Source organism: Hylobates moloch, unplaced genomic scaffold, assembly GCF_009828535.3.
Source record: "Hylobates moloch isolate HMO894 unplaced genomic scaffold, HMol_V3 SCAFFOLD_10, whole genome shotgun sequence".
Taxonomy (NCBI): Eukaryota; Metazoa; Chordata; class Mammalia; order Primates; family Hylobatidae; genus Hylobates; species Hylobates moloch.
The window spans coordinates 77,759,446-77,776,825 of NW_026652285.1; the positions used below are offsets into that span (position 1 = coordinate 77,759,446).

The following is a 17,380-nucleotide window of genomic DNA, read 5'->3' on the forward strand; positions in this document are numbered from 1 at the left end:
ACCTTTATTTTATGGATGAGCAAATTAAGGCAGACCTGAGTCAGACCTAGGGGTGCATCACTTCAGAGCCCATGTTCTTACTATGTTAGTGTCACCATGATCTGTATCATGTTGTTAATACCCCTTCCATGAAAACATTATCAGGGTAATACAACTACTGCTACATCCTCTAATAGGAAATCTACTCCTTGGGCTAGTAGTGGGTTCCTTATACCTTCTGATAGTTGCAGCTTCTGCTTATTGGACAGATCTTCAGAAAATTCAGATTCATCCTCTGTGGACCACACTCCCATCCAAGTGTGGATCCTATGTAATTTATCACTTCATTTCTGTAAAATGTATTTACTAACTGCTATGTGCTAAGGATACTGATGTGACTGTAACTTAGTTTCTGCTCTTAAGGATCTCATGATCTAGGCCATGAGACATGTTAAAGTACTCTGATAGCAGTACTGTAATCAAATATGTATAATCTGTAGTTGAAGTACCAAATCAGCCATATCTAGAAACAATGGCAAAGAAGTGTGGCTTACAAGTAGAGAAATTTGTTAGGTAGACTTAGGAGAAATGTGGAAAAAGTCCTAAAAATAGGTTTATTTAATGATTTTTAAATTAGTTTATTTCCATTTTTTAATTTAAAAAATTTTGTGGGCATCTGTATACGTAAAGCAAAAACTTTAAGGGGTTCTTTCCTTCAATAGATACCCAAAGGTAGAATTATTAAGTCAAAAGATATGAGCCTTTCATTCATGACTCCCCTGATAGTTTCTTTGAGTAACTTTTTTTTTCCACTTTCTTTTTATTATCCCAAGGTATCTTCTATCATAAAACCAGGTCAGTCATTAGTAGCAAGTTACCAACAATTATTACTTTTCTGGCCAGGCACAGTGGCTCATGCCTTTAATCCCAGCACTTTGGGAGGCCAAAGTGAGAGAACTGCTTGAGCACAGGAGTTTGAGACCAGCTTGGGCAACACAATAAACCCTGGCTTTATATAAAAAATTTTTAAAAATTACCCAGGCATGGTGGCATGTGTCTGTGGTCCCAACTACATGGGAGGCTGAGACAGGAGGATCATCTGAGCCCAGGAAATCTAGGCTGCAGTGAGCCACATTTGCACCACTGTACTCCAGCCTAGGTGACAGAGCAAAACCAGAAACAAAAAAGAAAAGAAAAGAAAAAAAATCATTACTTTTCTCTTAACTATTCCTAACATCAACTGGCTTTTAGTATACATCTAACCTGTTCCCTGTCATCCCAGTCTCCCTTTCAAAATCCAGCTTTAAAATATTACAGTGCATTTAGAATGTCTAGTTATAGGTGTTTGTTAGACACTTATTATGTAGAGACTTTTATATTTAAGCTTTATACAAGTGTGATTTTAGCTGAGTGAGCCCAGGAATTAGAAGACCTGAATTCAAATCTGAGTTCTATTTTTTTGTGTCATATAAACCTTCTGAGCTTCAGATTTCTCCTCTTAAAATGGGAATAACACTGTGCACTTCACAGGGTATAATGCTTAGATTAAATAATGTGTAGTTACCTGATTCAGTGCTTGGCACATAATAGATTCACAACTGTTTGCTAATTCAACAGGCAGAGCATAGAAGTCTGATAGGAAGATTCATTGCTAGGTAGCAATTAGAAAAAAAATGACATAGTAGTGAATTAAAGCCTACCAAATGTTACAAAGATGAATATAAACTTGTATTACATATAACTACAGAGAGATATAGTTTATAGGAAAAAAATGTAAAGAGTACTGATTCTATGGAAGTTTTCTCTGAAAGTGAGGGTTGAGTCAGCACAATTTGAGCGAATATTGTTGAATGGGGAATTGCTATTAAGTTAGATTTGGTTGCCTCTAGGAAAAGACTTAGGGCCATGTAAAGATGATATTGGGCAATGCTGGTAAACTGGTTAGTTGCCAGAAAGTCTTGTTGTTTGGTGGGGTTTTTGACTGGATGTAATAAAGAATCTCTCTCATAAGGCTTTTGGCGGAGAATGTAGTAGACATAAGTCCTGTTGAGGAATATTGTTCTTGCTGTAAGCATGGAAAGCTGGTATAGTGAGGAAGACTTGGGTGGTTGAGGACCTGTGCTAAACATTAGGTGACTGGAAGAAATGGTAAAAGGACTTAGCAACATGCCTGGCTGTGAACGAGGGGAGTCCAAGAAAACTAAGTGTCCAAAATAACATGTAAGTTTATAATCTTAGAGCTAGAAAAAAATTAGGAAATAATGGATTATTATGTTTTTAATTGACGTGTAACATACATACAGAAAACTATACAAAGCAAATGTATGGCTCCAAGAATTATCGAATGAACAAATGTGTAACCAGCACCCCAGTAAAAAACAAAATAGGTATTTGTCAGCACCCCGGAAACCCACATCATTTTCCCTCACGATCATAGCTCCTGTTTCCCACAAGGTAACAGCGATGCTAACTTCTGATATTACAGTTTAGTTTTAACTGTTTTTTTATTTTATATAAACTAGATGGTATGTTGCTGGCTTCTTTTCGTTCAACATTGTATTTGTGAGAACCATCCATATTTTTGCATGTTGTAGCTCTTCAGTCATTTTCTTTGCTGTGTAGTAAATTGTATGAATATATCACAAATATTTATTAAGTCCACTAACCCAAATATTAGTTGGATATTTGGGTTGTTTTCAATTTGGGGCTATTATAGATGATGCTGTAGTGAACATTTCTGTACATGTCTTTTAGTGCTCCAGTACATGCTTATCTTAGTTTGCTCAGGCTACTGTAACAAAATACCATAAACTGGGTGGCTCATTAACAGAAATTTATTTCTCAGGGTTCTGGATGATGGGAAGTCCAAGATAAAAGTACCAGCATGGGGCCGGGCGTGGTGGCTCACGCTTGTAATCCCAGCACTTTGGGAGGCCGAGGCGGGCGGATCACGAGGTCAGGAGATCAAGACCACGGTGAAACCCCGTTTCTACTAAAAATACAAAAAATTAGCCAGGCGTGGTGGCGGGCGCCTGTAGTCCCAGCTACTGGGAGAGGCTGAGGCAGGAGAATGGCGTGAACCCGGGAGGCGAAGCTTGCAGTGAGCCGAGATTGAGCCACTGCACTCCAGCCTGGGTGACAGAGCAAGACTCCGTCTCAAAAAAAAGAAAAAAAAAAAAGAAAAGAAAGAAAAGAAAAGTACCAGCATGGTCAGGTTCTGGTGAAGGCCCTCCTCCTGGTTGCAGACTGCTGATTTCTCCTCACATGGTGAAAGGAGCAATCAAGCTCCCTTAGGCCTTTTTTATAAAGGTTCCATTCATGAGTGTTTCACGCTCATGACCTAATCACCTCCCAAAGGTCTTACCTCTTAATACCGTCACCTCGGAGGTTAGGATTTCAGCATATGAATTTTGAGGAGACATAAACATTCAAACCACAGCAATGTTTTTCTATTGGGTTTACACATAAAGTGTGGGATTGCTTGGTCGTAGAATATTCATGTGTTCAATTTCAGCATATTGTTTACAAATAGTTTTCCAAAGTTATTCCAAGTTATAGTCCAGTATGTTGTAGAAATTTCCATTGCCCCACATTTTTACCAATGCTTGGCATTGTCAGGCTTCTTAATTTGTAACCATTTTGGTAGGTGTGTAGTGTTACCAAATTGTAGTTTAGATTTCCATTTCCTTGACCTAATGAAGGCAAGTTCATATTTACTGACCATTTGGATATCCTTTTTTGTGAGTTACCTGCTAAGTATCTTGTTTTTTCTGAGTTGTCTGTCTTTTTCTTACTTGAAAATATCTTCTCCCAATTTGTGCCATTCTTCTTTATTTTTTATATATTTATTTATTTTTTTGAGACAGATTTGTCACCTAGGCTGGAGTGCAGTGGTGTGATCTCGGCTCACTGCAACCTCCACCTCCCAGATTCAAGCAGTTCTCATGCCTCAGCCTCCCGAGTAGCTGGAATTACAGGCACGTTCCATCATACCCGGCTATTTTTGTATTTTTAGTAGAGATGGGGTTTCACCATGTTGCCCAGGCTAGTCTCAAACCCCTGACCTCAAGTGATCTGCCCTCCTTGGCCTCCTAAAGTGATTGGATTACAGGCATGAGCTGCTGTGCCAGCTCTTCTTTAGTGATTTTTGGTCAATAAAAACTTATTTTAATGTAGTTCAGTTTATCTATTATGGCTAGTATTATCGTCTCCTGTTTAAGAAATCTTTCCCTATCTCAAGGTAATGAAGCTATTCCTCTTGTACTACCTTCTAGAAACTTTATTCTATATGTAATATGAAGTAAAGATCAAGTTTAGACTCTGTACTTTATTTGGATTCACTAGCTTTTCTACTAATGTGCTTTTTCTGTTCTAAGATCTAATCCAGGATACCACATTGCATTTAGACACTCTACCTTTTGAAACTTTATTTTGGTCCAAGATTTTAAGCTTGTCACTAGTAATACTAGATTATCATACATCATTGCATGTCCCACTTCTGCTCATTTAAGGGCCTTGCATTGCTGTCTGTTTGAACTAGCTTCTTGGTACCTCAATCTGGAAATAATCTTCTCTTCCTCTGCATTTCTATAGATTTTCTTTTTCTTTACCTCTCTCGTGCTTTATTGGAGTACTTTTGCTGATTTGTCTGTCCTTTTTATGTGATAGATAAAATCAGGCCTGGTACATGTTTGGCTAAGTGAGACCTGAGCCCTACATGAAACTAAGTCAGATCCTCTTAAGTGTAGTCTACACTGTTTTGTTAAGATGATAGGGTGACACCAGGTTGATGACTTGATCCAACCTAACGCGGTTGGAGAATTAAAACTATAGATTTAAGTTAGCCTAGTCATTTTCAATCATTCTGCTTCGCAAGAAGTTAGAAGACTAGAGGTATTTGTGGAATCCTCACTCATTGTCTCTCTCAGCTTCACAGATTGATAACTGTGCTCCTACAGTTGTAACTCCAAGAAACACATTTGTCTTTTTAGTACTTACAGCTGTGAAGCTAAAGGCAAATTTGAATAATTTCTTTAAATGAGTGTATTTAAAACATTGACTTTTCTATGAATGATCTCATATTTTCTGCTCTGTTTATGCCTTTATATTTTACAACATACAGATTATGTCTTAGGTCTCCTTAATTATACCTCCAAACCTCTAGTAAGTAGCAGGTGCAAAATTGAGGAATTGAGGGAAGAACTTTGAATGCTTGTTATATGGGAATTGTATACTTATATAATATGTAGAAGTGGCAGTTATTTATATAGCAAGCTTTGTTTATTTTTTTAAGAGAAGATTGCCTCCAGATGAATAAACAGCAAATCTTTCATTTATATGAAGTAAGTTACATTTTTTAAAACTGTCGTATAGTTTGAACATAATTCTATATTATATAGGATAGTATTCTAAGAGAAATAAAAGCGTATTTTCAGTAAAAGACTTGTACACAAATGTTTATAGTAGTCTTACTCATACTAGCAAGAAATGGAAGCAACCCAAATGCCTATCTTCTGGTGACTAGTTATAAAATTATGATATATTCAAACAATGGACTACCACTGAGCAATCAATAGCAATGAACTACTGATAAATGCAATAACATGGATGAATTTCTAAAACATGATGTTAAGTGAAAGAAGTCAGATAGGAAGAGTATATACTGTGTATTTGCTGTTATTTGGAATTGCACAGGAAAAACCCATCAATAGTGTAATAAGATCAGTGGTTGCCTAGGACCAGGGTGGGTTGATTGCTTGACTGCCAAGGGGCACAGGGAACTTTGGACGAGGGGTTGGTAGGAATGTTCTATATCTTGATTATTGTGGTTACACAGGTATATACATTTGTCAAAACTCATCACTTAAGATAGATGCATTTCATTATACATAAGTTATACCTCAAATGAAGTTACCTTAAAAGTTTAAGACCAGGCACAGTAACCCATCAGCATTTGGGGAAGACCCGGTGAGAGGATCACTTGACCCCAGGAGTTCGAGATAAGCCTGGGCAACATAGGGAGACCCCATGTCTACAAAACAATAAAAACTAAACTTAAAAAAGGTTAAAAAGATAAAAAACAGTTTGTGACTTAGAAAACTGATGCTAAGAGAAAAAGGGTCTGAGGTCACAGGTTGAAACAGAGGGATATATGGGACCAAAAGCAATGAATTTGATCAGGGCAGACCTAATTGCAATGATAAACTTTGAGACTTTCACATATGATTAAACAAATTGTGTAATATGATAGTAAAAAAGCCTTTTGTATTGAGTATGAAAATTGAAACTGTAATTTAATTCTTTTAAAAATTATCCATTATATACAAGGAGAAATCCTGTAAAAACTGTCTGAAGGAAAGCAAGCACAACTGGAGTCTAACTGGTTGTTGAAGTGCCATAGATCTAGTTCTGGGAAGTTATGTGGTTATCTAGAGCTATAGAGTTTTTGGAAGTTCTGTAGTTATGTCCCAAGGCTTTGTCCTCTGGCATTGAGGAAAACTTTAGTACTTGTTTTACATTGATAGTTTTTAATGTAGTCATTATGTATATGTATATATACATGCTGCTCTAAAGACACATACACACATGTTTATTGCGGCACTATTCACAATAGCAAAGACTTGGAACCAACCCAAATGTCCATCAATGATAGACTGGATTAAGAAAATGTGGCACATATACACCATGGAATACTATGCAGCCATAAAAAAGGATGAGTTTATATCCTTTGTAGGGACATGGATGAAGCTGGAAACCATCATTCTGAGCAAACTATCATAAGGACAGAAAACCAAACACTGCATGTTCTCACTCATAGGTGGGAATTGAACAATGAGAACACCTGGACACAGGGTGGGGAACATCACACACCGGGGCCTGTCATGGGGTGGGGGGAGAGGGGAGGGATAGCATTAGGAGGTATACCTAATGTAAATGACGAGTTAATGGGTGCAGCACACCAATGTGGCACATGTATACATATGTAACAAACTGGCACGTTGTGCACATGTACCCTAGAACTTCAAGTATAATTTAAATAAAAAAGAAAAAGAAAAAAGAAAAATCTGGGATGGCTGGCTTTAGTTTATACTGAGCTGTGTTACATTAACTCTCTCAAAACAAAAACTAGGTCAATAAATGTGATCATTAGTTAAAATGTGAAAATGATAAAATTTTCTAGAAAAATAAATACTAAAATCAACTCAAAAAGATCTAGATAACCTATATTCATTCAAGACATTGAATTCGTAATCAGAAATCCTCCTTTCTCCCTCTTCCCTACCAGAGGATACTAAAACCTAGAAAGTTTGCTGCAAAGTTTTACTGTGCCTTCACAGGACAGATTATCCCTATATTGTACAGCTTATTTCAGGCAATAGAAAAAGAGAAAACTAAGTAACTGTTTTATGAGAGTGATAGCAAAAGTGGACATGGACAATATAAAAAAAATTTTAAGGGAAATTGCTGTCTCAGTGAATATGGTGAAAAAATACTAAATGAATAGAATTTTGTAGTGTGTGCATATCAGTGTAATTCTCTGTATTAAAGGATTAAAAGATTAAAGGAACAAAAACACTATGATTGTTTTAATAGATGACATTAAAATTTTTTGATAAATTTTATAATTAACCAAAAGGAGAGAGACCTCTTAGCAAATTTGGATTAAAAGGAATCTGGGTTGGGCACGGTGGCTCACATCTGTAATCTCAACATTTAGGGAGGCTGAGGCGGGTGGATCACTTGAGGCAGGAGGTCAAGACCAGACTGGCCAACATGGTGATACCCTGACTCTACTAAAAATAGAAAAATTAGCCAGGTGTGGTGGTGTGCGCCTGTAATCCCAGCCACTCCAGAGGCTGAGGCAGGAGAATTGCTTGAACCCGAGAGGTGGAGGTTGCAGTGAGCTGAGGTCGCACCACTGTACTCCAGCCTGGGTGACAAAGCGAGACCGTCTCAAAAAAAAAAAAAAAAAAAAAAAAATCTGAAATTTCTTTTACCTAATGAAGAGAATATAACAAAAACCTAGAGTGAGCAATCATGTTTAATGATAAAACTTTAGAAGCCTTTCCATTAAAATCAGAAAAACGTTAGGAATGTGTGCTAGCCCTGCTTCTATTAAACAATATGCTAGAGGGCTTAGGCACTGGAATGACATGAGAAGAAATTAAAAGTTAAAAGAAGAGAAAAAATTGGTAGTGAGAATAAACCATTTATGTTTTGCAGGAAATTCTTGTCAAGAATGGTTCTACTGCCCCAACTCTAGAGTTAATGTAAAACTTAAGTTTAAAAAGGTCAGGTTCAGTTATAGTTGATGTTGTCTCTATCTCTCTGAGCCTAGTAATAATAAAACACTGTTGGTTCTGGGATAGTGGGAGAACTTCCTTTTCATTTAGCAGTTATATTCATAGGTTGTGCTTAAATTGATTGTAATTAAACTGATGAAATTATCCAACTACCACCAAGTAGTTGTATAGATTTTAAGGATATCTGTGAGGGAAAAAAATGGTCTATTCCAACTATTTAACTACTGTTTTATGTAAAAATAATATGAAGTAAAAGTGGTATGAAATAGAAAGTGGATGGAAGGATTTTTTTGTGGTAATAAGATCTCTTAAACTTATATTCTGATTTAGGGTTGCTTTAGCCTGCATTTAAACCTGTTCACATGCTGGATCCAAGCCTTAAAGTACAAACTGCTTAGCTGAACTTAATCTTAGCTTTAAAAGCCAAGGTAACATTGCAGACCCATGGTGTATTTTAGTCTTAGTCATTATTTACTGATAGCCTGGACAGAGTACATGGCATGTGCTGTTCTTTGTCATTCACTCTCCTTCACTTCCTCCCTACAATCCTATTTTATAATCAGTTTTTACAATCTATTGTTTGTTTATCTTTCCTCTTCTCTTAGGAAGCTGTGATTTTCTTTTTGCTGAATGGATTGAAAAATAATTGGGGAAAAGGAAACCACAAAGAGTTTAGAGAAGTTTCTGTTTAAGTACAAAAACTAACGTTTGAGTTAAATTGTCTTTGAATTATTTTCACATTGTTTATATATTTAAAATGTTTTGGCTTTGCTCATAAATTCTTCATTGTTCAAAACATTGCTCTTGTAAAATTTGTAGTATTCCCCTTCACCTTATCTATCCTGTATCTATTATTATTTTTCCCTCTTTTAGCTTTTTGATGAGACCACAAAGGATAATACTTAGAAAAGTTTCCTGGCCTGTATTACAAGATAGACCATGAGTTCTGCCTCAATTCAACTTCAGTGTGTCAACTTGATAGGATAAGACAGGTGGACATTCTGCTAACCAGCATCTGATTAGAGAGAGTAGAGGCTGGTGATGGATTGTTATGTGTGATGACAAAATAAGCAATTCCGTGAACATGAGTGTGCAGAGTAAAATTGAGACCAGCAGATGGTGGGGCTAAGCTGTATCTTATTTCTCAGCTATGAGATTTTCTGTGGCCGCCTTTTCACAGTAGCCAGCTGGGATTGTCCATTAACTGGGTTTGAGTAAAAGGGAGTTGTTGCTTTCTTTAGAATTTGTTCAGCCTCTCCTTTTCATATATGGCTTTATGTTCATTTGGTAGTAAAACACGATATTCAAAGGCAGAATATACGAGAACTGACCTTTTCTTGGAGAACATCCCAGTTAGATCCCATTTCCACAATATGATTACACTTTGAAATCTGGCTTTTCCCTGTTCTTTCTTTAATCCTCTGATATTTTAAATTCCTGTAATCTCTGCTATTGCCACTTTAAACCTCATTACTGAAAGTTCTTCCCACATTGAAACATTTCTCAGAAAAAAAATGCAGAATATAGAGTAGAGCTATAATATAAACTTAAACAGACCTGCTAGTTTTAGCTTTCTTTTCTAGTATACATAATTTAGTTTACTTGATCCAAAGTATCTTTAAGAAACATGTTTTGGTTTAATTTCTGTTTGTTTTGTATTTTTTTGAGACAGGGTCTCACTGTGTCACCCAGGCTGGAGTGCAGTGGCGTGATCTCGGCTCACTGCAACCTCCACCTCCAGGGTTCAAGTGATTATCCTGCCTCAGCCTCCTGAGTAGCTGGGATGACAGGAGTGTGCCACCACACACAGCTAATTTCTTTGTATTTTTAGTAGAGATAGGGTTTCATCATGTTGGCCAGGCTGGTCTCGAACTTCTGGCCTCAAGTGATCTACTTGCCTCAGCCTCCCAATGAGCTGGGATTACAGGTGGGAGCCACCACGACCGGCCTGGTTTAATTTCTAAAACTTACCTACTAATTGACTTAGTTCTGCAATAACTATAGTTAAAATCATTATAACTAGTATTCCTTGGGCTGGTTTAAAGATGTTCTTTAGCATTTGAGATGAAAGGCAGAAACCACAGGTAGGATCATGTAAGCTATGGAACCAAAGGAAAAGCCTGGAAATGCAACTTGGAGTCCTGCTTACTCTGTATCCTTGGAAAATCCAGATTGTGAAAGAAAAGAAAAAGATCATTTTCGTCCATATTTTGACAACTTTCTACTTTGACACTTCTTTCCTCTACAGTTCCAACAGAAAGCCCAAGGCTGACTTTGATTTGCCTGACTTGGGTATGTTCCCATCCCTGCCTCAATCATTAACTTACTGGCCTGAGTCTTTTACTGGCCTGAGTGTTAATGATAGGGTCAGCCTCTCCTCAATCCTATGGACGTGGAACAGGAAAGGAAAATTGGAGAAGAGGAAAGGGATTCTGGACAGTCAAAAATAATTAAATATCCACTCTCTTCCCAAAGCTGTTTAATGGGAGAGCACTGTCCTTCAGCCAATAATGCACTAGCAGCTAGATTCCTTAGCTAGACCTTCTTCCACCGTTGAAGCCAAATCCCTCTGTTTTGCTACAGATACCTGTTTCCGAAGTTTACACTGTGCTGGACTGAGTTTGTAGACATGAAGGTCCATGTACCCTGTGAAACCCTCGAATACATTGAAGCCAACTATGGTAAGACCTGGAAGATTCCTGTAAAGACGTGGGACTGGAAGCAGTCTCCTCCCAATGTGCAACCCAATGGAATCTGGCCTATTTCTGAATGGGATGAGGTTATCCAGTTATATTGAGATAGTAGGTTGAAATGGGAGAATTTCTCTTTTGGAAAAAAGGTAGATAAGTGTTTAAAAAATTCATGTCTATTTGTCAAACATAAGTGGAAACCAAAGAAAAAAAGTGACAAGTTTGAAGACACGGAAAGAGTCACCTGATTTAATTCTCTCACTTAGCACCGAGGAATTTTCATGTGCCACATACAATGCTAGGTTACAGTGGAGAAGCCTAGATGAATGAGACAAATACCTACTTCTTTTATTCCTCCTTTTGGTAAACAACTCAATTTTCCTTTGAGAGAACCCTCCCCCACCCTTTGAAGAGTTCAAGTTCTGTACAGGTTTTTAAACGTTAAGTAATGTTTGAACTGGAAGATGAGCTCACCAGGCAAAGCTAAGGAAGGATATACTAGTTGAAAAGAATAACCCATTCCTCGTCTGGGCATTTAAGCTGGTATGTTAGTGCTACTTTTAAGATTGTGGAGTCTGAGTTAATATTCAAGTGATCAGACTTTGAGTGGCATCAAGAAAAGATGATATCAGGTTCATTTTTCAACTAATCTTATGTGGAATTGAATTGGAGAACAAGGCATTATTCTTTTAGGGAAGGTGAGAACTTATTTGCATCAGAGCTTATTACTTGTCAGGATAAGTAAATTTCTATACGTGTACTATTTTCATATTCGAAGTGAGAAGAAACTTCATGCTTGTGTAATGCTTAAATTTCCATCCATTGTGAGAATATTTGCACTGATCTCTGATGGCACTTGTTGACAAATCATTCAAGTGAGACCATGCTACTAGACATGATTTTGAAAGAGTCCATGATTTCACAAAAGTCATTTTTATTTTATTCTCAGTCAGTCTGTTAGGTAAAAATATGAGAAATTCATGTACATTTTATATTTTCTGAATTTATAATCCGTGCACTCCCAATTTTAATGACACTAAAATATTAATAGAATTTTTTAAATATACTCTAATTTTTAAAACGTACTCTTTATTATCTTCATTTATCAATTACAGCTTCATATCTTTAATTTATGGTCTATATACCAATTTAAATGGCATGTAAACCTACCTGTTTCTTCTCCTCTTCTAATATATCAGATCTCCAGAATGGAAGCTAAATGCTGGACTTGGCAACTATTCACCCTACCTCAGATCATAGAGTTTGTAAAGTTTGTATCCCTCCCCAGTTTTTCAGTCTGTTGAATGTCGATGGGGAAAGAACTCAGACTTCTACTTTATCAAGTACCACACACTCTGGAACCCTGTAGTTTCCTTTTCCCCTCAAGAAGTCTGAGTCAGCTGGGATGCTGTTTACCCCATCTCTTGACCAGTCACTTGAATGATACATTGTAAGTGAGAGGTAAAGGAAAATTTAGGCACAATAAGCACTGCTATTTTTCTCTTTGTCTAGGAAAGGAAGCTGAATCTTATGTCTTATCTATGCTATTTAGGACTACTTTCTGGAACTTGGCAGATTTTCCTCTGACACCAAAGAACAATAGTAATCTCAAAATGGAAACCTGAATGTCTGAGGGAATGGGCTGGTAGACTTTTTCGAAAACAAATTAGGGAAAGTAACTTACAACCACCCATTCCAGATTTTTAAAGCGACATGAAAACCTTTGATAAATGATAACCAACAGTCTCCTGTCCTAATTTGCATTCTCAATGCAGAATTATTGGGTCTTTCATAAATAACATGAGCAGGTTTCTGGAGACCTTTAAGATTGTCAGCAAACTTGTCCCAAAATGGCACATCATCATAATCCATTTTCTCTTTGCTAGAAAATCAGCCCATAGAGTACATTCTCAGATTCTCAACAGCTGACCCTAAATTCATTTTTCGTGCTCAAAAATAATATAACAAATAATAATACTATTTTTGGGCAAAATCCACCCTACTTGATGGGGACCATTTGCTTGTGCTCAGTATTTAGAAATGCATACACTCCACATTTCTCCCCATTTCCAATTCGGACTCCCACTCTTTGCCAGGAGATCTTACCCATCCCTTTTCAGATTAGTCTTTTATCCTCTCCTGAAGTACAAAGTCTTAGAGTGTCTGAAATCCAAGACATCTTGGCCCCATTGACACAGGTTCTATATTCCTCCTACGTAGACCACTGGCTGCTGAAATACTTTTCTTGTCTTCTGGTTTCACAGGCTTCAGCTTATGGGTTCCACCCTAACTTGGGGGAACAAAAGCCTTCTTCTAGAATCTGAAGGCCAGGCTTACCTCTGATTCTGATTCATCCATACTTCATCTTATGTATTTTAACAGTTGGGTTCTGTGGAGTGTCCAGAGACCTTGGGTTAGGTATATCCGTCTTCAGTACCTCATTGGATCACTTTTGTTTCCTCACTTGAGTATTCTAGCAGTCATTCTCCTAATCTGACCACTTTCAGGTTTAGTTTACCTGGCTTACCTGGGGAAGCTGACAACTTGTTGGTAGTTAGGCACCCATGAATGTCTCCAGAGACATCCTGAGAGGCAAGATTCCTCTTAATTGACAACCAGGACAACCAGGTAGTCACCCAGTCCTCTCTAAGCAGGGAGCGCTTGTCCTTCTCTCCTCTGCTGCAGCTACTGATATCTGGCCCCTGGAATAAAACCATAGTTCCTAAAATTGAGCATCCCTAAGAGTAGCTGCTTGGTGAGACAGCTGATATCTTTGATTCCCTAGCTGCAAAACCTGAAATTGACCACTAGGTGACAGAATGTTTGCCAGTATTCCCACAAAACAAGTTACAACTTAAGTGAAAATCATTCTGCTTTTGAATCTTAAAAGCTAGAAGAAACCATAATGTAATATTCTTTTTAAACCCTCTTATTTTATAACTAAATAAATAATCACAGAAAGGAATGATCTGAACAAGAACAGCTGAGGCTAAAACCCAAGACTGCCATGACTTCTAGTCCAATGTCTGTTTTGCATCACAACACAGTATCTTTAACAGTGCTTGAGATGCTTAACAGAGAAGTCATCCAGTGCTTCAATGAGTCTAAGTCTCAGGGTGTTTCTGCCACTTAGTATCTTTTTGTTCAGATTGAGAACCTAAGGCGACAGAGAGGTCATGGGGAAGTATTTTCTTGTTCAGAATTCTTAGGCAACCTTCATACCTTTATCTGGAAAATGCCTTCTCTCCAGACAATAAGATAGTTCACATCTGGAGACATCAGCCTTTGGTACCTAATTCTCTAAGCTCAAGATGCATCCCATTGCCACTTTACCGTTCTATTTCCCAAGAGAACCTTCAAATGCCTGTATTTGAAGAGTCTCTCCCCTTCCTAAAGTGACCTTTCATGAGGCTCTTTCCTTCCTAAAAGACCTTTCCCTGGTAGTAGTGGTCTCATTCACAAAAAAGAATAATAGATGTAACTGGAGTCACTTTGCAGTTTTCAGGATTTTTTTTTTTTATCTGCTTGGCTAGAAAGGAGACTAGAGTATCTAGTTGTCAGTATTTAAACTACTTTTAATTATTTATATTGATACTCTCTTATAAATGCAAGTAGTTAAGAATAGATTGTACTCATTCCTTTTTAAATTTGTGACCTCAAACCATTGTTTTTATTCTTACACGACTACAGTACTTCAAATGGCACATAGATAGGCAGGATATTACATAGGTAAGCAGGAATTTACACGTTGGGTACCAGAGCTAAATCTGGAAAACACATTTTGAATGTGCTTCCACACTTCAGTCTAAAATCTCACCCAAACTTATGGCTACACATTTTTCTAAGTTTTCCCCCTAGTTTCACCTTCTGGAAAGTGAACAGTTTTTTAAATCCTAAATGTTATAAATCCTTAGGAGAAATATTCCCTCAAAACCTAGTCAAGAAAGTGCCACATTCCCACCTTCTAACAGGTAATTGTTAGTTGTAATAGCTTTAATGCATGGAAAAACTTCAGTTACCGACCAGTCAAGAGAATTTCTCAAGAAAAATCCCAGCAACTTTCCGTCTTTCCTCCTTGTCTTCCACTATCATTAAGACCTGAACTAGATCACCTCTAACATCTCACTTAGGAAAGGCAATGTGTTGCCATAAAAAGACCACAAGCTTTTGAGTTAGGCCTGAATTTGAATTTCAGCTTAATCATGTGGGATTTATGGTGGGGGCCCTTTCATTCTCAACTTCCACATTAGTGAACTGGGGAAATGATACATACTTCTAAGGGTTTTTAGGGGGATTAAATGAAGTACACAGTTCTTAGCCTCAGGCCTAGGATTAAGTAAGTACTCAAGAAATGTGCAATTTTCTAGTTCCATGTTTCTTTTCTAATCTTCAAATTATAGAAACCGTGTGTCACAACACATTCCTTTACTCAAAAGGTTGCATGACTGAATTTGCTTAAGAAAAAAAAATTATATCAAGTCATTAAAAATTAAATTATATGGTTTATGAATTCAGAGACATTACCAGTTTGCCTCCTTCTTTCAATAGAACTTGTATTTTCATTTTCTTGGTTAAGCAGTTGTCTCCTAATATTATCTCATATGCTACCTAGTTTGCCGGTCCCAAGCAGTTCACTGTACTTCCCTAGATTTGGTACCTACTCTCCCCTGGACTTCTTTTTCAATATTCTAGCCTTTCCTAGACGTAAATCTTTACCTCCTTGTTAGTGAAATTAGATATAAACCATGATTTGGAGAGGGAAGAAATCTGGAATACTTAGTTTCATTTAATTGTCTATGCTGATGAATGCCTGTGTCATTGTTAATAAAGGAGAATTGGAAATACTAATTTCTACTTTCTGCCCCCAAATTTCTGTTTCTGTCTCAACTAGGCAAGAATCAGCAGGGTGCATGATGCCATTTTAAGCTGCTTCATATCAGACTGAAATCCTAATTACAGTTTATAAGTGAAACAGACTAATTCAATGGTGATACCTTTTGTATAGGTCCTGTGCTTAAAGGAGGCAAGTATAAATTTTCTAATAAGAAATCCCTGCTTCTGTTGGGTGCAGTGGCTCACACCTGTAATACCAGCAGTTTGAGAAGCCAAGGCGGGTGGATCACTTGAGGCCAGGAGTTCGAGACCAGCCTGGCCAACATAGTGAAACCCCATCTCCTCTAAAAATACAAAAAAATTAGCCGGGCATGGTGGCACGTGCCTATAGTCCCAGCTACTCGGGAGGCTGAGGCAGGAGAATCACTTGAACCCAGGAAGCAGAGTCTGCAGTGAGCCAAGATCACGGCATTGCACTCCAGCCTGGGCAATAGAGCGAGACTCTGTCTCAGAAAAAAAAAAAAAAGGAAAGAAATCTCTGCTTCTGTACTATCAAAACTTCTACCCTAGAATACCCCCTCCACCTTCTAACCCAACCTAATACAGAGATTATGTAGGGACCCATTAACAAGCTGCTATATAATTATAAGCAGCTCTCACAGTAGGGTTGGAAGAGAGTATAAGGAAAATTAGAAGTACTGTATTTTTGCTATTGGAAATGAAATATTGTTTCATGCACCTTTGAAAAAAATAACAGGATTTTACAGCCTTCTGATGATTCATTCAAAGCATGGGGAATAGTTCATATGTTTGTTAAATGAAAATATTACCTAGCTATTTGTGTGTCCCTCCCACTTCATAACTACAAAAACATATATATGAATTTCTAAACAAAGTGATATTTTAAAGATGAATAGATTCAGTGTGTACTTACCAGTTTACTATTTGGTTTTATCTTCAGGTACAGATAGTTTGTGGTACTACTTGAAAATACCTTTAATATTATTTTCATCAGAATTTGTAATATATAATCCAGTTTGGGATGATGAATAAAATTTTTCTAATCTCTTGAGATATGTTGTATTTATTTTTGAGACTTGCAGTAGAAATAACAGACACTAACATTCATAAACAATCTGGTAAAATAGTAATCTTGCCACCAGTACAGTATTTCTAAAATTCAACTGTGGGGACCCTAGTAGTCTGCACACATAAACCTGGGTATCCAAAAGTTTTCAGAGATAAAACCTGCCAGCCAAAAACCACCAGGAACACACCTGTAATCAAACAAAGTTAGGTTTATTAGCTTGTTGTAGTAAGAGAAAACAGCCACCATGGGGAATCATAACATATTTCAGGGAGAAAGAACTAGAAAGGTCTTTTATAGGCTTTGAGCTGATGTCGAAATTGTTAAAAGTAACTGTGGTGGAGTGGAAATAATACATGACATGGAGTAAAAAGTTCTAGTTTGTCTGAATCCAACAGTGCCATGACCAGTAGGATTCATTTCAGGTGTACATGGCTAGTTCAGCCTTAAAACAGTCAATGTAATGCACCATATCAACAAAGTAAAGA

At 37.3% G+C, this 17,380-nt stretch overlaps 1 protein-coding gene across 14 annotated transcripts in view; it reads left to right on the plus strand.

Annotated features, from left to right (window-relative positions):
* FKTN (fukutin) overlaps positions 1 to 17,157 on the plus strand; it is an 87,751-nt gene extending 70,594 nt beyond the window's left edge. For 12 of the 14 annotated variants that reach the window (XM_032164785.2, XM_032164787.2, XM_058444921.1 and 9 more), the window contains one exon: positions 10,866 to 17,157. In XM_032164785.2, coding sequence (XP_032020676.1) covers positions 10,866 to 11,079 — 214 coding nt within the window. In that variant the 3' untranslated portion in view covers positions 11,080 to 17,157. The remainder of the gene's footprint in view (positions 1 to 10,865) is intronic. The other 2 variants (XM_058444923.1, XM_058444924.1) reach the window with 2 other exon arrangements.
* Positions 17,158 to 17,380: the final 223 nt, after the last annotated feature.